Here is a 22,037-nt window from a genome sequence, read left to right on the forward strand (position 1 = left end):
TTCCTGCCTGTTACCCTGCACTGTAACAGAGAAGACTGCAACAGAGGGTGGGAAATTAATTCCCATTGTTCCTTTGGGAAAACAAAAATAGAAACAGAAAATCCACCAGAAGGAGCCCCGACTTAGGGCTCACCGTACCAAAGCTGTCTGTCCAGCTGTCAGCCTCAAGGTACACTGAACTCTCACTAGAATGAAAAAGAAAGAATATATAAATGAGGAAAAAAATACCTCTACTCACCCTCAGGGATGTCACAGACATTTCTCCTCCGTCTGAGCAGGTACCAGAAAAACAGAAGTACATAGGCCAAAGTAGCGATGTTGGCTGAAGACCAGGTCAAAGCATTTCCAAGCAGATGGATTTGAGCCTATAAACATAACGGGGCATTACTGTAGGCATTTGGTCTTACACATACATGGTGGAGAAAATGATTAAGTAAAAAACTCACTTATTTTTAGCACAATCTGCAAACAGTTCCTTGTCAGGTTTATAAAGGTACTCAAAATGTTCTGCTTTGCAGAATAATAAATGGAGGAGTAAGCTGTATATTTAACGATGGCATCTTTTTCCCCAATATAAATATTTATTAACTAATTTCTACGTGCAATGTACTGTGTCAGGTACTGAGGGCAAAGATAAAATGAAAAAAACAATGAAACCCAAACCAGCCTCTGTTCCTTGAGGAATTTCTATGATAAGAACACACAGCAGCCACCTAAGTATTTTCTGACAAACTTTTTCACAGGACAATCTGAGTGAAGCCCAGTGAAAGTGCAGCTACAAACTCCAGGCCTTTATTATAAGCACTGCGTATGTCATTCCCTTTATTTCAGGTCCAACTTTACTGTAAGTATAAATCTCTGCCTAATTTCTCTGGGTAGGAGAAAGAGAAAAGCAGCAGTCTGGTCTCCATGCTTCAAAACTCTCTCCACATCAGTCCATCCTACATTTGGCTTTCAAACTGATCTTCCTTTAACAAGGGTCTATAACACATGACTGTGTTATAGAGGAAGCTGGGAAACACAGTGGTTAGAACACTGGACCTGGAATCAGGAAGACATGAGTTCAGTTACATACTAGCTGTGTGATCATGGGCAAATTTAAGTGGCACAGTGGATACAGTGCTGGGCCTGAAGTTGGGAAGACCTGAGTACAAATCCCACCTCTGTAGCTTACTGGCTGTGTGACCTGGGCAAGTCACTTAACCTGTATACCTCAGTTTCCTCAATTGTAAAATGAGGATCAAGTAAGACACACAAAAGAAAACAGACCTAAGAGCACAGTATTTGAGAAATCCCCAAACCCCAGCTATTGGGTGAAGGGCTCACTTACTATTTGACAAAAACTGCTGAGAAAATTGGATAGAAGTCTGGCAGAAATTAGATTTAGATCAACACCTCACACTATACACCATGATAAGCTCCAAATGGTTACCTTTCCTAGATATAAAAGGTCACTTCATAAACAAGTTAGAGAAGCTGGGAAGAAATTACCTTTCAAATCTATGAATAGGGGAAGAGTTCATGATTAAACAAGTGATAAGAAGCTAGGAAGAAATTACCTTTCGAATCTATAAATAGGGGAAGAGTTCATGATTAAACAAGTGATAAAGAAGAACCCACAAAATAAAATGGACCACTTTGATTACATTAAATTTAAAAGGTTTTGCACAAACAAATCTAATTAGTAAAAATTATAAGAGAAACAAGTAAACAGGAAAAATCTTTGTAGCAAATTTGTCTGAGAAAGGTCTCATCTCCAAGCTACAGAAGGAATGGATTCAAATTTATATGACTAAGAGTCCTTCTCCAAATGATAAATGGCCAAAGGGTATTAACAAGAAAATTTCAAAGGCAGAAAACCCAAGCTATCAAAAACCACATGAAAAAATGCTCTGAATCACTAATAATTATAGAAATGCAAATTAAAGTAACTTGGAGGATCTGCCTCCTACCTCTAGACTGGCAACAGTAGCAAAAATGGAAAATGACAAAGGCCTGGGAGGGTTCTGGAAAACAGACCTACTTATGCCCTGACCTGATGCAGGCATGCTGGAAAGCAATCTGGAACTGTGCTGCCAATCACCAGAATGTGCCACCCTCTGACCCAGCTATGCCAGATGAGGGCCTATGCCCAAAAGAAATCAAAGAAGAAAAGGACTATATTTATAAAAATACTTATTTCTGTATTCAGCTCTTTTTACAGTAGCCCCAAAAAAGAAACTAAAGAAGTGGCTAAATAAACAGTGGTGTATGAATGTAAAGGAATATTGTATCATAAGAAATAATGAAATGGACGATTTCAGAGGAATCTGACATGATGCAGAGTGAATTAACAGCTGATTTATACAATGATAACAACATAATAGAGAAAAACAACTTTGAAAAATTCTGGTGTTCTGAGCAATGCAATGATAAACCAAGAATCCCAAAGAATGAAGATGAAACACAACACCATTTACCTTCTGACAAGAAAAGCAGAAAGACACATACATTTTCAGACATAACTAATGTGGGAATTTGTTTTACTAGACTATGCAGCTATGTACTGAGAACTTTATTTTAGGGGAGTTTGCAGGTGGGGGGGAGGTGCTTTTTTTTTTCTTTTTTAAATATTCGCAGTGGTGGTGGAGGAAGTAGGGAGCTCCTCACCCAGAGGTAGTGGGAGGGACAGATTTTTTTAAAGAGAGACAAAAGAAACACATGTGGCATAAGAATAGAAGGCATCAATAAAATTCTTAAAATGGGAAAAAAAAAGCCTCACCCCTTAATGTTTGGTGGGAGTGCTCATTCTTAGTTACCCAAACACGCACATTAAAGAGACTCATCGACTTCTGCTTTAAAGAAATATAAAAGCCTGAACACAATACTCAATCACAATGGAGTTCTTAAAGAAAGCATTAAATCATTCATGTGGTTTGCCAGAAGTCTGCATCCAATGTCCCTTCCATTTCCCCACTTACGCTGGTCCTGGGATGTAGCCAGTAGGCAATATTTGTCTCCAGTGTGAGCCATTCCAGGGGTGAGGAGCTGTACTTGTGCTCGGTTTCTTCACTCCTCAATGTCAGCATCTTCCACTAGAATAAAGCAGGTTTGCTAGTTCCTTGATTCAAAACTATAATGTAAGTAATACCATAATCATCAAGAAATTGTTCAAAGATTTCCTGGATCATTTTTACATCAATCAGATCTTTCAAAGGCGTATGGGGTACACTGCGGCTATTCACATGAGCTTGAAGTTCATTCTAAATCAGAGGTATTCAAACTTGTGACCCTCAAAACTCCTGAGTGGGGCCAGAAAGAAATTAAAATGTAAATGAGAAATGTTTAACAACATAAATAAAAATTTAACAGAGATAATGTCAATATAAGCTTTTCTAAATCAATGTTCGCCAGCAGGGATCCGTTTCTACATTATGCAATAGGAACAGGCAACATGGAGCACTAGGCAGAGTTAGGAGCATCAAGGGAATCTAGATATCTGGGTCTTAGATCCAGCTATGTCATGAACAAGCTTTATGACTCTGAGTTAAGTCACTTATCTGTGAACTTGAGTTTCTTCTCCTTATCTATAAACGGCGCTTCTTAAACTGTTTAAGAAGCGCGGTTTATTGATAAGAAGCTCAGGTGACCCCACAGATTTAAAAATTGCAAGCGGAAAAATTTTAAGAAGCCCTGATCTATAAAATGAGGAGACTGGACAGACTAATGATGTCTAAGAGGTCCTTTTCACCTCTAACATTCTATAATTTTGGAATTTTAACAAGCTAAAAGTTTCCATTTCATCAGCTAAAGAAGGAGGTCAAACATATCCTTTGGCAAAGTGTACTGGTTATGGCACAGTTCTAATAAATCTCCCTTCTTAAATATATCACAAATCCTATCTGCAGAAGCTCAAACCATGTATGCAGCAGAATTAAACTGATGGGTCAACAAAGGTTCTGCTTTCTACTTATAATTAAAAGGAAAGGGGGAACACTGGAACTTCTGAGTCTTCAGTTCAGAGTTCACAAGATAACAAATTACTTAAATAAGGCGAAGAAGGCAAGGTTTAGTTAGAAAAAAGTGTTGAATTAGCCAGTGCCCAGCAAGTAGACTGTTTCCCAAGCACACCCTAGCCCATTCACCTGCAGTTCTGTGAATCTGGCCATAAAACTGAGGTTTTTGCTGATGTCAATCTGAGTGGGGGAATGCAATTCCAGCTCTCTCTCCTTTTGTTCCTGGCCTGAAGAGTAACAAAATAGGTTAAGGTCAGTCATCTATGAAAAGAAACTGTTAAACTCCTTTTTTTTTAAAAATCCCACCTCCCTTGACTTCAAATGACTAGTGAGCCAGCCTTGGTCAAAGCTGTATCATTCAAGGTAAACTCCCCTTCAGCAAATTAACAGCTGGGAGAACCATGAATTTATATTTCACTCATGTTTAGGCACTGAAAGAAATCAGCTGCCTTCCCAATGATAATTAAAAAGACCTTTAGTTATTTATAGCTTTGGTTCCCCTTTGCTGGACACAAATGTTCTGTAATTTAGGTAGAGATAATGGGGAAAAGATTTACATGGTAAGAGCAAAGAAAAGGCAGTAGAACTCTCAACAGAATTTAAGAATTCAGCTTTCAAATTTTTTTTTGTACAAAGTACTGTATAGATGAAAATACAGTTTTCCCAAATCAGACGAACTAGACTAAGGTTTTCATTACAAAGATAGATCAGTCATACCAATACAGAATTTGTAACTCACTCATGACTTACTTTTCCCATATCGGTGTTCCTCCACATTCCATACCATGCTCTGGTGATAGCCCTTGGACAATTTTTCACCAATGATCTCTAGTTGCCGATAACCCCAGTCAGGTAATAATGCTCCACTCAGCTTGGGGGGGGGCGGGGAAGGGGAGATAAAAATGAAAGAAGGTATTGTAAAAGAAAAGTTTCCCAAATCTGCCACAACTGGGCTAAAGTGTTAGGGTTACCACTGATTCATTCCCACCCAAAAGAGCGCATCTTATTTTTTTCCTACGATGTCCTCATTTTAGAATTATTTGGACTAATGCCATTACTTCAGATAAACCACAGCACTGAAAAGGCTCATTTTGCCAGCAAATTGGCAAAGACAACAAAAGATGGAAATAGTAGATGTTGGGGGAACTGTGGAAAAACAGACACATTAATACACTGTTGGTGGAACTGTGAAACGGTACAAATATTCTGGAAAACAATATGAAATTATGCTAAAAAGTTAACTAAAATGTCCACATCCTTTGACCCAATCTCACTACTAAGCATATATTCTAAGGAGATGAAAGCCAGAAAGAAAAGTCCCGTGTACACCAAACTATTCATAGAAGTTTTTTTTGTGGTAGCAAAGAACCGAAAATACAGTATGACTGTGAAATGCCTAAACAAACTGTGCTCTAGGAATGCCATGGAATATTACCAAACTGTAAGAAATGATAAATATGTAGAATTCAGAGAAAGACTTAAATGAACTGATAGAGTCAAACAGGCAGAACCAGGAATACACAATGTAATTGGAAAGAGCAAAAAACAGAAACCAAACCCTGTGGAAATATAATGACCATGCTTGGCCCTGAAGAAGAAACAAGAAAATGTACTTCTTCCTTTCTTTACAGAGATACTGAGGACTATGGGTACATAACACTAGACTCAGTTGATGTGCTGGTTAGATACTATGGAAATGCTTTTTTTCTCTTTCTTTTAAAAATCTCTGTTACATAGAATGGTTGTATAGGGGAATGAGAAGGGATATATTCAGGAAAAAAAGGCAATACAAAAACAAAACAGATTGGTAAAAAAGATTTTTGAAAAAGAAACAGAGCCATCTTCAATTTCACAGGGGTAAAAAAATCTTAGCAGTTTTCCTTTACTTTCCTTTACCTCCTTTACTATTGGTGCTCTCTCTCTCTCTCTCTCTCCCTCTTTTTAAGGCCTATTCATATTGAAAAGTAAAGCATGAAGAAACTGAGTACCTACAGCTTGGGAAAAAACGGTTTGGGAAGAAGTCCTTCAACTATGGAACCCTTACCTTCAATACTGCTGAAGTGTTCACGTGTACAAACCGAACTTCTGACAATATGGTCTTCCATATATCTGAATCTGACTCACGGTTTACAATATCCTAGAAAAAAATCAGATCTTTTTGTATTACTTTTGTTTCTCTTTTCCAGGGGCTGAATGATTTTCATACATAGAAGGCTCAAAGGTCTTACATGAGGGAGGCAACATGGCAGAGAGGGAGCTGACCTCAGAGTCAGATAGACTGAGGGGTTCAGGGCCTTCTGCCCTGTACTGGCTGTGTGCCTGAGCAAGTCCCTAAACCTCTCAGTGTCCTTGACAATCTCTCAGACTACAAGTTTCAAACAGACACTGTTCTGCATGATTAGAGGAAGTTTTCTCCGCAGGAATTCCATGTATCAATTAAATCATAGGTTCAGTAGGAAAAAAAGGCTAAAGGCTGATACTCATTAGATCCTACAACCAGCATCCAATGAAAGACAACAAGCGTTTCTTTTTGCTACCACTAGCACCTCTCCTAACACAAATCACTTAGAAGTTGTGTACAGCCATGGCGAATCACCAAGGCCCATGACCCACCCTGCAGACAGGAAAGCACATGAGAGGCCCATTTTAAAGGGTTTTTCCTATTTTACATTTTTGTATTATCTTTTCACAAATGAAGCTCAAGGTGCTGAGCCATTTTAAGAACTAGGCATTTTTGGGGGGGTGGAGGGGAAAGGGAGAGCTTAGGCAATGGGGTTAAGTGACTTGCCCAGGGTCACACAGCTAGTAAGGGTCAAGTGTCTGAGCCTGGATTTGAACTCGGGTCCCCCTGACTCCAGGGCCAGTGCTCTATCCACTTCACCACCTATCTGCCCCAAGAACTAGGCATTTCTTAAACATGTTTAAGTGTAGAAGAGGGAGTGGCAAAAATCCAGGTCATTTGCTGTCAATGCCAGAACTAACAGTAGCACCCGCCTGGCACAAAGCTTCCTGAAGCTGGATTTGACTTCAGTTACTTAAGATGAGCATTTGGCAAGAGAAAAAATATTCTCTCCCTTTGTCTTTTAGTAACCTCATTTCACCTCTATTTTCTAACTGCCTCAAAAGAGAAAATAAAATAAACATGCTTCACAAATGGACTTATGAGTTTTTAAGTAAATGAATATAACTTCTAATTAGAATCATAAATCAGAATTCTTCTTCGTAGCAACTCACATTTTATATAGCACTTTTGATAAAACACTTTCCTCAGAACAATCCAATGATGTAGTTAAGGCAAGTATTATTATCCCCACTTTACAGATGAAGAAATTGAAGCTCTAAGAAGTCAAGTGGCTTCCCTTGCAAGGTTCACAATGCTCAGGTAGGATTTGAAACCAAGCCTTTTGGTTCCAAGTCCAGTGTGCTTTCTACCACACCAAGCTGTCTCTCCACAGGGGTTCAAGTATACTATTCAACTTAATTCAAAAAGCATTTACTGAGGGCTCATTGTCTGTCAGGCACAGGTCAAGGTATTGAGGATGTGGAAACAAAATTGAAACAGTCCCTCCCCTTGAGAAACTGAGCATCTACTGGGCTTGGGCAGGGGGTAAGGGGACAACGACAAAATTACACAGATAAATATACACAAAACAAATACAATTTGTAATCTGGAGGGGCAGGGGAGATGTGGAAAGGCTGCATGCAGAAGGTGGCACAAGGGGAGCTTTGAAGGAAGCTAGGAATTCTAGAAGATTAAAGAAAGGAGGAAGAGCATTCCAGGGACAGCTTGTCCAAAGGCCCAGACACAGGAATATTGTTTCCTAGGGACAAAAAAGGCTAGTCTGCTGATGGCATATAGTGCATGAGATGGAGTAATGGGGAATCTGTCTGGAAAATAGGGTGGAGTCAGACTGTGAAGGGCTTTAAATGTCAAACGTGACAGTTTGTATTTTATCTGAGAATAAGGAAGCACTGGTTTTTGGAGGTACTATTACTTTTAATAACAATTTTATTAACTTAACAACAAAAAACCCTTATTCAACATAATGTCATTCCATATCTGATGTAGTAAAAAGAGCCCTAGGCCGAGTCAGAATTCTCCCACTACTGCAACTCAAAATCTGGTGGTGCCCCTAATTTGATAGCGTTTGTAACAAGTCATTTGGCCCCTCTGGGCCCCAGGTTCTTCATGTGCAAAATGAAAAGGTTGGATTAGGTGCTATCTAGAAAATTCTATTCAACTCACCACTCTCCAAAGGTTCTGTGCTGGCATGGAAATATTATAGTCGATGTAACAGGAAATTTCTTGAGAGTGTGGACTCAGAGGTGCAGCAACATCGTGCCTGAATCAATGAAAACAATACTTTATGGAGAAATTCCTCAGTATGGGTCCTTTGCCCATTTTAAGATAACTTTGGGGAATATTTGTGATGTAAAAAAAAAAAAGGTCTGATTTTCAATGACAAAGCCTCAGGAAAAGGTGAATAAGTTGTTCAAAACTTTTATCGATGACTTAGATACTCACAGATGGCATGCTTCTCTAATTCTCAGTGACACAAAGCCAACAAAGGAATAGTTAACATGCTGCATGACAAAGCAAGGAACCCAAAAATGTCAACAGGTTAAAACACTGTTTCAAAATGAAAATTAACTGTCATGAATATAAAGTCTTACATATGAATTCAAAAAATCAGCTTCATGTATAAGATAAGGGGAGATAAGGATAGAGAACAGTTCATTAAAAATTATTTGGGGGGCAGCTAGGTGGCGCAGTGGATAAAGCACCGGCCCTGGACTCAGGAGTACCTGAGTTCAAATCCGGCCTCAGACACATAACACTTACTAGCTGTGTGACCCTGGGCAAGTCACTTAACCCTATTGCCTAACCAAAAAAAAAAAATTATTTGGGAGTTTTATGGACAAGTTAATTCCATTTGAGTCTCTAATATGATATGACAGCTAAAAAAACAAATACAATCTTAGTCTGCATTGATAGGACAGTGTCCATGGATAGGGAAGTGACAGTACCAATGGCGTCTGTCCTGTGTCATACCATGTTTAGTTCTCTAGAAATCACACTATAGGAAAAGATATGGATAAGATGGATCAGTCATGTGACAAGAGTGAAGGTCAACTGATAGACAGCTATTGTGTCTTCATGATGCCAAGAAAACTTGAGAACGGCTCCATGTACCTTGACAGATCCCCATGTTGTGAATTTATGGAAGGAGATGAATAAGAGCTATATAGGATGGGCAAGGACAAATGGGTGGCAGCCTTCATTATCTGAATAATTACTCCTATTGATGATACTTTTTAAAGCAGAGACAAAACCAAAACCACTCAAATCTGGCCTCAGTAATCTGCACAAATCTTACCATTAAATAGTATTAGACTAAGCTAAATATAAGTCACTTGGTTTGCAGGCTGATGTAGAATCAGAGTCATGGTGAGCCATGACATTCACCAATATGGGCATCTTCCTCACTGGTACAGACCATAACACACTGATATCTTCTCTCTATGATTCTCATCCATATTATTGTACAATTCTCCTCTGGAGGAGCTATTTAAAGGCCTTACCTACTCTGCTGGGGTCTTACAGCATTTTATTCATACCAGTAAAACATTCAGGTTGTCCATCCTCTCACTACATGACTGGCCTACCTCCTGCTCCAGACACAAATATCTTTGGCAAGGTCTTTTATTCCAGTTTTGTATGCAAGTCATTGTTGCTGCTGTGCTGTGTTACTTACCCTTGTTATGAATTATTCCACTGCTGTTTGGGCCAAGTGCAATTCTGAATCTTCCAAGATTGCTGTGTGTCACATAGCACCAACCACCAGGAGAATGAGAAAGGCTTTGGCAGCTGAGGGCACCTGAGGATCACTGAAACTGCAGCAATCCAGCCCAAGCTACCCTGCTTAGCCAGGTCTAAGGTCAGCTCAAAGACTTCGAGCATGTTTAGAAGGGACCTCAGAGGTCCTCGACTCCCACCCACACCTAAACAAGGGTCTCCCAGACAACATGCCCCAGGGGGGCTTAACCAATCCTGACGCTCTAGTCCTGCCACCATCACCTGGAGCCTACTGAGCATTTTAAACTAGAAATCCTACAGGCATCTCAAAATCAGCATGTCCAAAACAGAATTCATCTTATTTTCTCCCAACTCTACCTCATTTTGAACTTTCTTATTTCTGTTGAGGGTATTACTATCCTTCCAGTCACCCAGGTTCACAATCTCATAGCCATCCTCAACTTCTTACTCTTCCTAAAGGCAGCTGATGGTGCAGTGGATACAATGATGGCCCAGAGTCATTAAGTTCTGAGTTCAAATCTGGCCTCAGACATTTACTAGCTGTGTGACTCTGGACAAGTCACTTAACCTCTGATTGCTTCAGTTTCCTCCACTGTAAAATGGGTATAGCACCTACCTCCCAGTGTTATCTTGAGGATCAAATAAGATAACATTGGGAAAAGTGCTTAGCATAGTGTCTGGCACACAGTAGGTACTGCATAAATGCTTATTCCCTTCCTGCTTCCCTTCTTCACCCCATATATCCAATCAGTTTCCAAGCCTTGTCATTTCTACCTTCTCAACATCTCTTGCTTCCTTCTCCTTATCTCTACTCACATGACCATCCTCCTAGTTCAGACCATAATCATTTCTCGTCTAGATAACAGCAGAAGCCTCCTAATTAGTCTCCCTGCCTCCTGTTTCTCCTCTCTCTAGTCCATCCTCCACATTTTCCTGAAGCATGAATCTCACCGTCTCACTCCCCTACACAGCAAACTCTGGTGGCTCTCTATTGCCTCTAGGGTCAAATACACACTGCTTTATTTGGCCTTTAAAGCCCTTTGTAACTTGGCACAAATTTCTCTTTTGAGTCTTGCTACACATTACTCCCCTTCATACACTCTACTATCTAGCCAAAATGTCCTTTTCACTATTCCTCACTCACACACCCCATCACCTTTCTCCACACATTGCACAGGTGGTTCCCTACACTTTCTCTCCTGTCTCCACTTCACTCTGTTGTGAGGCTGGTAGAGAAGGTAGGGTGGGAAGGGTGTGAGGAAAGAAGAGGTTTGGAATAGCCACTGTGGAGGGTGGGATGAAGAATCAATTAGGGAGGAGCTAAAAGGACTGACTTGCTGCAGTGAGAGCTCAGGTGAAGTTAGTTGATAAATGTGTACTGGTTCCAGGCAGCACAATTACATGAGTTCCTTCATCTCCATTTAACAGCACTTAAGTAGGAGTAGAAGTAAATGGTGAAAGTAATCCAGGGGTGGTGTTTGATAAAGCACAAGTGTCAGTAAGAAAAGGGGGACAATTACAAGGTTGAGTTGGGAAGGGAAGAAAGTGAAGCCAGAGCAAGGGTGGTAGCCTGGCAAAGTTCTAAAAGATAAGGGACCAGATGTCATAGTGAGCACAAAGAACAGATTTATAAAGAGCGAGACATAGTGAGAGCTGGAATGATAGGAGACTATGGTCAGATAAAGGAAGATCAGAAAAGAAAAACTGGGCTTTTTTTCCTCGTGATATAAAGTGGGGAGCTGATAATGACATAAAATCAAAAGGTATCAATAAAGCTTCAAAAAAGAATACAACAAAAGACTGCCAAATGCTTTGTTAAAATGTAACTAAATTATATCTCTAATATAAATTATATTTATCAATAACATTCTTTTGACTGACCAATCTAGTAATTGTAAAAAAAAAAAAAAATAAATAAAAAGGAAACAAGGTCAACTCTGGTAAGACCTGCTCTCGATGAGCCAAGCTGGCTCCTTGTTTTTAAACTCACTGATACATTTCGTTTTGACAGAAATATTTCCCAATGAATAGCCTAACAAACTCCACTACAAATTATGCTCCTTGAAAATCAGTTGGATTATGAACAGAAAGGATGTATCCTTTCACTCTGACGGTATGGCATTAACACTGGGCGCTGCATCTGGCTTATCTCAATGTTGACTTAATCACACTGCTGTGGTCACTGCATGTGTGTGTGAGCATTTGGGGCTCTGCTCTCATCACATTCCATCATGGGTACAAGTCTCTCTCTCCATGCTCTCTGAATTCTTCATACCCATCAATATTCCATTATATTCATATAACAGCTTATTTGGCCATTTTCCAATAACTGGCCAAATGTTTGTGTTCTAGCTTTTTATAATCAAAAGTACTGCTGCTGTGATTACTTCTGTACACATGGACTTTTTCTAACCTCTTTGGGGGTACAGTCTTAGTAGCGGGATCTCTGCTTCAAAGGCTATGAGCAATTTGATTACTGTCCCTCTGGAATTCCCAACTGTTTTCAAGAATGACTGAAACAATTCTGCCAGCAGTAAACTAGCATGGCTGTCTTCCCCTGAGCTGTATGTTGGCAATCACCACCTCCTTTTCTAGGTCTTCGGTAGCCATTCTTTTAATAACACACTGCTAAGTGTAGTGAGTACACCTTTGTAATTAAAATGAAAGTAGACTGTGTAATTATAACGACCAAGAGAGGCCCCAAAGAAGAGTTAAGGAAATGCACCTCTCTCCCTTCTTTGCAGAAGTAGGGGACTACACGTAGACTATTCCATATACTGTCAAACTGGTTTGATATGCTGGTTGGTCTTGCTCAAATACTTTTCTCTTCTTTCTTTTTTCCAGGGATAGTTTAGCATATAAGAGATAGGAAGCAGATATTGGAAATGAAGGTTATATAAAAACAAAAGATATCAATAAAATAAAAAAAATTATCATTAGCATTTACATAGTGCTTTAAGGTTTGCAAATCACTTTATGTTGCATTTGAGTCTCACGAGAACCCTGGAAGGTAGGTGTTATTATTATGCCCATTTTTCAGTTAAGGAAACTGAGGTAAACAGAAGTTAAGTCACTGGCCCAGGGTCACACAGCTAGTTAAGTGCCAAAGGCTAGATTTGAACCCAGGTCTTCCTGACTCCAAGTCTAGCACTCTATCTACTGTACCACCTACCTGCTCCTGATTAAAATAAAAAATTTATTCTAGACTTTTACCAGAAATAGAAATCCAACCTAACAGTTTGCAGAGTCAATTATCTTCTGTGTCGTTAAAATCAAGATATCTGTCTTTCCCCAGTCCTGCTCTTTCAAAGACCACTGATAAGAGCTCAGCAATTATATCTCCCAATTTTTTGGGCACCCTGAGTTTTTAGCTCCCCTGGGTCAAATGACTTGAATTCATAAGGGGCAGCTAGGCATTCTCATTTGACCTACTTATTAATCTTGGTTATTGACATTTTATTACCAATATTTGTGCATGCCCTGTTCAGTACGACAATCATTGTCCTTGACAGAGAAACCAGAAAAATAAGAGCCGAGCAGTTCTGCTTCCTCTTCAGTTATTATCCATGAATCATCTGTCCTTGGCTGCCATGCTATCCTTTCTTTCATCTTTTCCTCAATGAAATTTCTCAAACCCCTTGGTGTTCTCCTTAGCTTTCATCACCAGCCTCGGCTCCTCCGGGATCAAATACAAAATCCTCTGGTTTGACTTTTAAAGCTGTTCAAAACCTGACCCCTGCTTTCACCACAGCAACAACAGCCTCCCGGCTGTTCCTCAAACAAGACGCTCCATCTCTGGACTCCGGCAGTTTTCACTGGCTGGTGCCCATGCTGGCAACTTTCAGCCTCCTCATCAGCTAACCCGGGCAGCCTGCCTTCAAGTTTCAGCTAAACTTCTACATCTTTAGAGAAGCCTCTTCCTGTCCTTTCCCCCTGAGACTGTCTCCAACTGATCACACACACATACAAACACACCCTGTATACAGCTATACATACAACTACTTACAAACGATATATCTATATATATAGATATAACGATTTACAAACAATATATACATATCTACTGTTTGTAAACAGTTGTTCATACATTGTCTTACCCATGGAGACTGCGGAGCTCCTAAGGAGGAGGGACTGTTTTTTGTTCTTTCCTCCCCTGCCTTTCTTTGTACTCGTAGCACTTAGTACAGTGCCTGGCACATAGAAGGCACTTAATAAACGCTTGTTGACTGCTGAATGACTGAAAAATAAGAATTGCCTAATAAAGGGGAAAACTATACTGCCATGACAGCTATAGAGCCTGGCTTTCCTTTAATAAACAAGGATTAGAGAACCCTCACAAAGCAACAATACTAAATGACTGAGTAATAAATGCTTCTTGACTTGCCTTGACTCAGAGCTCTAGCACCTGTAACGTCCTTCTTACAGGACTGTGCCAAAGTTTTGTATTCACCCTCCAATCACCTGCTCTAGCTCCCATCTTCTGTACATATCTTAAAAAGTTTAGGCCATTCTTTTTCTGAAGCCTTTCAAATCTGCTCTCCCCAAACTTAGGCTGCTATGTCTGGATTTCTTCTCCTCTGCCATAAAATCAAAGATGGAGCAGTTAACTAACCCCCAGAGTTCCCACCATTTCCACTCTAGCAATTAGTTCCTCTTTGTTCACGAATCAGATCCAGAATAGAAGTTCAAGCAATCAACAAGCATTTACGAAGCATTAATAACATTAAGCCCTAGGTACGGCACTGGGCACATAGATACAAAGAACCAAATAACCTGAAACCACACTTCTAATGGAAGTGACAAGAAGTACACATATAAGTATAAACAGAATAAAGATAGACACGGGCTAGTTAAAATACAAGGTATTTTAGGGAGGGAGCACACCAGTAGTTGGAGGGGAATCAGGAAAGACTTCAAGTAGAAGGTGGCACTTTAGCTGTGGCCTCTATGAGGTGGAGATGAGAAGGCAGTGCATTCTAGACATGCTCAGTGAGATGCTAGACCGTATGTTGTGTGTGAGGAGCCAAGAGAAAGACCATCTGACTGGACTAAACGTGCTGGATGGATTATGAGGCTGGAAAAGTAAGCTGGGGCCATATTGTGAAGGGCATCAACACAACGTCACTCATAAACAGGATCATCAGAAACTTTGTCTCTTAGGCTTTGAACAGGATATCCTCCATGACAGGAGCAAACAGCTTTGGCAGACAAAGGCAGCGAGGTAGCAGAGTGGATAGAGTACCAAGGATGGAGTCAGGAAGACTTGAGTTCAAATCCAGTTTCAGACACTTCCTAGTGGCATGACCCTAGATAAGTCATTTAACCCGTCTGCCCCAGTTTCCTCATTTGTAAAATGGAGAAGATAACACCTATGTCCCAGGGTTGTTGTGAGGACAAATCAGATAATAATTACAAAATGCTGTTAGCACAGTCCTTGGCACACAGTAACCACTATATAAATGCTGACTATTATTATTATTTGCATGTAGAACAGATCCTTAAAGTTATTTCTGTAGTTATGTCTATCTTGTAGGTGGCTTAACATATTCATGAAAGACATCCTGTTAGATGAAAGCACTTAAGGCTCTTTCACTTTGCTGATCATTTTTCAGGCTATTAAAAATGAATGCTAAAAACTACTCCTGTTACTCTTACTCTACCTTACCCATAACATGTAATAGTAAAAAATAAAATATCTTGAGACTTAGTTGCCCTCCCTGACATGAACCTCAAAAGATTAGGACTATAACTTCAGATAACTTAAGCTTTTTAAAATAAATATTCACAGACATATTTGTCTCTAACCCTAACCCTAACCCTAATTGTCTCTAACCCTAACCCTAACCCTAATTGCGCTCTAACCCTAACCCTAACCCTAATTGCGCTCTAACCCTAACCCTAACCCTAATTGCGCTCTAACCCTAACCCTAACCCTAATTGTGCTAACCCTAACCCTAACCCTAATTGCGCTAACCCTAACCCTAACCCTTTTTGAATCCATGTAATATTTCAAGACCATCAAGATGCCCAATTCATTACATGCTACATAAAGCAGAACTTTCCTTTCTCTTAAAAAGTATTTTCTTCAAAGTTCAAGGGATACTCTGTAGTTCTAATACTCCTAGAGCTGTTGAACATGTTATAATTTTATACACCTTAATCACATACATTTCCAGATTGAAGATTCCTAATCTGATTATGCAAATGAAAAGATAGGTACATCAATTAGGAAAATTAAGAAGCCAGAAGCAGCAATTTCTTCCTACTAACTGAATTACATCTGAACAAAAAGGGAACCTGGAGAGAAACAACAAAGGACGAGAACAGTGAATGGTGGGAACACTTACGTATTGAGGAAACGAGTGGTAATTCCATGGACCAGCTGCACAATATCCCCATGTCGTACAGGCCTAGGAGGATTGGTTACCACCAACTGATGCCTAGTTTACAGAAAAAAGAATTTGTATATCCACCCGGAAGGAATAGCTCAGGCTGTGTCACATGACAGCTAGCAAAACAGCTGAGCCAACTAAGCAAGACAGAACTTAACTCACATTAAAGATAAATGCAATTTTGTACCTTTCACGCCAACAGCATCTTTTACATGTAAACAATAGGGGCAAAACAAGTAATTTAATATCATTATTGTTTCCCTACAATCTCCAACTTCTATTCTAGTTTGTAAATAAATAATTAACTTCATAATGAAGCTAGTTATTTCTAGAGAACTTGAGGGTACTTACAAACAGTTTTTTCAAATATTAAAAAAAATTCCCACAGAAATACTATGTTCATTTATCCTATATATGGAGAAGGTTTGTGAAATAAAGTTAAATTTCAGTTCCTATTACTCTTAATACAAATGAGTTTTTAATTTATATTTATGTAAACAAAAGGAGAGTAAAAATAAAACTAAAATAGGTATTTCAAAGTTACAAAATTCTGAAAGTAACTCAAGCTATATTTCTCATATCAAATTCCATTTTGCTTCACATTTTCAAATGGAAAAGGCACTAGATTTGAACTGGGTTCAAATATTTGCTATGCCTTTTATAAGGCTTTTTGTGCTTTAATCACTCTGGGCCTCAGTTTCCTCCTGCATAAAATGAGGGAGCTGGACCAGATCACCTTTAATATTCCTTTTGGCTCTAAATCTATGATTCTAAGATCTTTTCATTTACTACAATTATCCATAGTTTTATGGGTTCTACATCTGCTAGTAACAACCCAACAGAACAGAATTTTTCATTACCAAAATACATACTATGACCATCAAGAAACTACTCTTCTAGTTACCAGACAGAAATATTAAAAAATTCAAAAAGTTCAATTATGTCTATTATAAAGAGATGCTAATTACTATAGAGGACCAAGAGTTTGGTGATGCCCCTGGAAGTTTCCTTTTACATACTCACCTGCCAGGATCTTTTACAATCCACCAGTTATTGACATCTTTGAAGGGATAACAGGTCACCTGCTGCTGGTGGGAGCTGCCTCGGCCATTCTCATACCTAGAGAGGGAGTAATGAACAAAGAACAATAGGATGTTAGCCAAATTAGCAGCCAACCTGCCTTTTCTCTCATTTTCTTTAAATTGGTGAAGGAGCCCCTTTCACACCACTTAACTTACCTGGTTAGTCAACTAACTCTCTCCTGTTGTTCTACACAAATATAAAGCAAAACCTCATTTGTACTGAAAGGTATCAAAGTACTCAAGTTTAATTTTATTTCATTTATTTTCTTCATGTATAAGATACACTAACAAAATAAGCAGGATTGTAGCATTTGAGAATAAACTGCTTTCAAGAATCCCAGACCCTGATTTTCTGGACTTCAAAAATCATGCGTCTGCTGCTATTTCATCCTAGAACTTCCCACAGTGCCTTAGGCCTCCTCATCCCAGAACATCCTATCCCCACCTTGGCCTGCTTATCCTGGAAGATCCCTCTAAAAGGGCCATTTCCCTTTCTCCCATCAGTGTGTTCCTCTGGGAACCTCCATTTGGTGATGGGGCCCAGGCCAGTCAGCCTTTATTCCCTTCCTGGCCTTGTTCCAGATTTTTTGGTCTTCAAAATCAGCCCCCTCCAACTTCCTGTTGTTTTTTAGTTTCCTTTTATGTATTATCTTCTTCCATTAGAATGTAAGCTTCTTGAGGGTAGGGACTATCTTTTTTTGCTTTTTTATTTATTTGCATTTGGATCCTCAGGGCTTAGCACAGTGCCTGGCACATAATAAGCACTTAAGAAATGCTTATTTCCTTCCTTCTTTTAGCTCTCTATAAGCATCCCTTTACTTATAAAACACTGATATGGATAAAATCTTTTTGAGTGGAAAGAGACTGTAGTCTCCTAGTTCAATGCTCTCATTTCACAGAAAAAGAATAAGATGCCCAGAGAGTTTAGAATGTGCTGATTACAATTCATTCAGAGTAAATCTGGCAGAATTTCTACCAGGTAAGAATTTGGTAGACTACTTTAAACCATAACACCTACTTTTCACTACTCCAGACTAACCACCCAATTAATCCAAATTAGCAAGTTTCAGTATATGTCGAGATGATTTGACTTCTTTATTTGATAAATTTAATCTCTACTAGGTTTTCTTAAACAGAGGACCTCATAATATCAGCATAACAAAGTTATTCATTAAATCTTGCAAAATTTGTAGCAGAGGTGGAATTTTCAAAGTGATTAGTTTGTCAGTCACCAAGCTCTAAAAGGCAATTCCGCTCAAACATATTTCTAAGAACGTGAATCTATCTTAAGATGTAAAATGTTCATGTTTGTTACCTGATAGGGTAGGTGTTCTTATGTGAATGAAGCCAGCAGGGCATGGGTTTACCTAAGACATTTCTCAGGGTGATCTGGGAGCCATAAGCTACTTCTAGAGGCTGGCCTTGTGTGATTCGAGCTAATCCACCCTAAAAAAGAAAAAAAAAAACCTAAAAATTTCAATCAGATAGCAACCAGTCCGTAAAAGAGGCTTATAAAGTCATATATTTGTAACTAGCAAAGCTATTCTGAGTGGCTGAAGCATATTTGCTTGGATTTATTTTGATAACTACCTCTGAGGAAATAATAGAGCAATAAGATTTTTGTGCATCCGTACATTTCTGATATTTTACCAGTAAGTTCTGCTCTGCTGAATTAAATGCTTTTTAAAAATAATCAATAGTAAGCACATGACTATGTATATTTGTTACAAGGTTTTTGCTGTTCCCTTTTTTCAAAAGGAAAGGCAGAAGGAAGAGAAAATAAATACTTGCTAATTTCTAAATAATTCTAAAATAAAAAATAAATAGTAAGAACAGTGGGATACTGTAAACTCTACATCTTTCAGTCAGTTATGGGATAATAAAGATGGAGTCTACTGTGGAACACTGCTTGTGAAAAAGCCTATTGATACACTCATTAAATATGCTGTCAATGCATGTGAAAAGTAAGGTTCAAAAAAAATCTACATCTGAGTATTTGCATACTTGCAAGATGAGTCTAAAGTATAACTGAATGCCAGAACAGTGCTGCTCAAAGGTAAAAAAAAATTCCAAAAGATAGATTTGCAGCATTATACCCTGAAATTGCTCAAAGCAGCTGCCAATGAGAAAATCTAACAGACTCTCACCCTTTACTAATACATCAATCAGTACACTTAATGCTTTAGAAATAAAAATGGAGAACTTCCTACCAAGATAACTGCCCTGAACAGGAGGCAAGCCACTCAATTCTTACACACTTACTCCAGCGAAACCCTAAAGTTTACATCAGACTCAACAATTACCAAGAAATTCAAAGAGAAACTACAGTAAATTATTTGTTCTAAGGGGCAGCTAAGTGGAGCAGTAGATAAAGCGCTGGCTCTGGAGTCAGGAGGACCTGAGTTCAAATCCAGCTTCAGACACTTGACACTTACTAGCTGTGTGACGCTGGGCAAGTCACTTAATCCCAACTGCCTCACCAAGAAAAAAAAAATTCTTTGTTCTACTCCAGAACTGCATAAAAAAGGGGAGGAGAGGAATAGGAGGGAAGGAGCTATTGGAGCCAGTACAGAGTAGCCTCCTAAAACAACCAGAGAAGGCTAGAGACATTCTGTGTGCAAGGCTGGGTATCTTGAGGGCAGAGAAGTCCTAGAGTGATCAAGAAGAGGGGAGAAGCAGCTAGGTCTCCTGGTCCGTAGAGCAGATATCCCACGCTCAGAAGCTCTGAGACACCAGAGAGTGTCCTGGAGATCCAGCATTCTGTATCTCAAAGATCCAGGGGGAGGGAATCTGTGGAGGCAGAGATCAGCACAGTAATCCAGGAGACCCAGTGCAAGACAAAACAGGGCTGATTCTTTCACCTGAAAGCACAGCAGGGAGAAGAGCCTGCTATAGCACAAAGCCCCAATGCAGGACTTAAAACTGGAAAAATAAGGGAAGCAAAGAAAACACCATCCAATATGAAAAATGATTGCAAATCTAACTCTTATCAATTGCAAGCAGAGATTCAAAGGAAAAACATCAATTTTTCACACGGACAATACCTAGAAGAAATGAAGCAAGTAATTTAAAAAAGTAAAATAAAAACTCTGTAGTAAAGAACTAGAAAGAGAATAGCTGAACACAGAAAATGGTGAACCTTACCTCAAAAAAAGGAATTCTTGAAAACCAGAATAAATCAAACCAATTAATTATTCCATGAAATTTTAAGAAACATTAGAACAAAATAAAAAACTGAACAGGAGAAAATGTAAGAGACAATAAAATATAAAATCAAAAACAAATGACTGGGAAAACAAAGAGAGAGAATTCTAAAAGCACTGGATTACCTGTCAGCCCTGATTGTTAAAAAGCCTGGACATGATAGCTCAAGAAATCATAAATGAAAATTGCCCAGATCTATTAGAATCAGAGGGCAATATGAAAATAGAAATAATCCACTGATCTTCTCCTAAGAAAAATCCCAAAAGGAAAAATTCCAGGAATGTCACAGCCAAAACCCAGAGTTTCCATGTTAAAGAAAAATCGCTGCTGACAACCAGAAGGGAGCAGCTCAAGTACCAAGAAACCACAGCCACGATCACAAAAGATCTGGCAGCTTCTATTAAAAATAAGAGGACATCTCTGTAATACAATATTCCAAAAGGCTTACAGTCAAAATTAATTTATCCTGCAAAACTGAGTACAATCCTACAGTGGGGAAAGGCCTTTAATTCAACAGGGGACTTTAAACATTTCTGATGCAAAAACCACAGCTGAGCAGTTACTCTGAAATACAAACATAAAAGTTCAGAGAAACCTAGGAACTGGTTAGGAACCTTGGGATATTAAGATGGGTGGGGGAGAAAATGGAGAGAGGGACAGAATTTGGAACTGAACATAATTTAAAAAAACAAAGTATATAAGGGAGTTGTGGTTTGTCCTTCATTCTTGAAGAGGACCATGACATCAGAAAGATGATGCCATGACATGAAACGGACTTTGAGTGAGGGAGAGCTGTGAAAAGTCACCAGCCTCACATTTTCCTCCAGAGCCATCTGGGTCTAGTCAATAGATATAGATCAGAACAACTGGAGATGAGCCAGCGAAGGAAGTTAAATAAGAAAAACACAGATCTTAGAGGTAGATGGCTTGTTACGAGGTTTTAAGACAGGGATAAGAAAGGTAAAAGGAAGAATATATCAGTGTAGAAAGGAATAGAAACATGAAATAAGAGGTGAAGGGGAGTGGGCATCAGATGAACTTTATTCTTAGCCGAAACAAACAAAAAAGAGGGTTGAATATCCCTCCTGCCACAGACAGATAGACAGACAGACACACACACACACACAGACACACACACACACAGACACACAGACACACACACACACACACACACACACACACACACACACACACAGAGTTTGGTGTAAAAATAATATCAAACTCAACAGGAAGCAAGTGGGAATAGGGAGGAGAGTTAAGCAGGACAATACCAGCAACGAAAAAATCACAAGCAAAACAGATTTCCTGATCATGAAGAAAGGGATGAAAAGGGTGAGGAAAAAAAAAGAAAGAAAAACAAATGGAATGGATTTTTTTAGTTTTTCCATCAAATTCTCATTTAATAAAATAAAATTTATGTAAAGCATTTTGCAAATCTTAAAGTGCTATGTAAATGTTAGCTACTATTGTTTAATGATGGTTCCACAGGACAAAATTCTAGGGTTGCTGTTTTAATTACAATGCCATTCCTTATTTCTACTTCTTA

General features: G+C 39.0%; 1 protein-coding gene across 4 annotated transcripts in view; it reads right to left on the reverse strand.

Annotated features, from left to right (window-relative positions):
* The window catches only part of POMT1 (protein O-mannosyltransferase 1), a 44,010-nt gene that overhangs the window by 7,450 nt on the left and 14,523 nt on the right, over window positions 1-22,037 (reverse strand). For all 4 annotated transcript variants that reach the window (XM_027869384.1, XM_027869386.1, XM_027869385.1 and 1 more), the window contains exons 10-18: window positions 18,603-18,733; window positions 17,229-17,324; window positions 16,161-16,253; window positions 8,242-8,338; window positions 6,040-6,132; window positions 4,746-4,866; window positions 4,125-4,222; window positions 2,961-3,074; window positions 239-365 (exon numbers count right to left, since the gene is read on the reverse strand). In XM_027869384.1, coding sequence (XP_027725185.1) covers window positions 239-365; window positions 2,961-3,074; window positions 4,125-4,222; window positions 4,746-4,866; window positions 6,040-6,132; window positions 8,242-8,338; window positions 16,161-16,253; window positions 17,229-17,324; window positions 18,603-18,733 — 970 coding nt within the window. The remainder of the gene's footprint in view (window positions 1-238; window positions 366-2,960; window positions 3,075-4,124; window positions 4,223-4,745; window positions 4,867-6,039; window positions 6,133-8,241; window positions 8,339-16,160; window positions 16,254-17,228; window positions 17,325-18,602; window positions 18,734-22,037) is intronic.

This window comes from Vombatus ursinus, unplaced genomic scaffold, assembly GCF_900497805.2.
Source record: "Vombatus ursinus unplaced genomic scaffold, bare-nosed wombat genome assembly UNPS02014793.1, whole genome shotgun sequence".
Classification (NCBI taxonomy): domain Eukaryota; kingdom Metazoa; phylum Chordata; class Mammalia; order Diprotodontia; family Vombatidae; genus Vombatus; species Vombatus ursinus.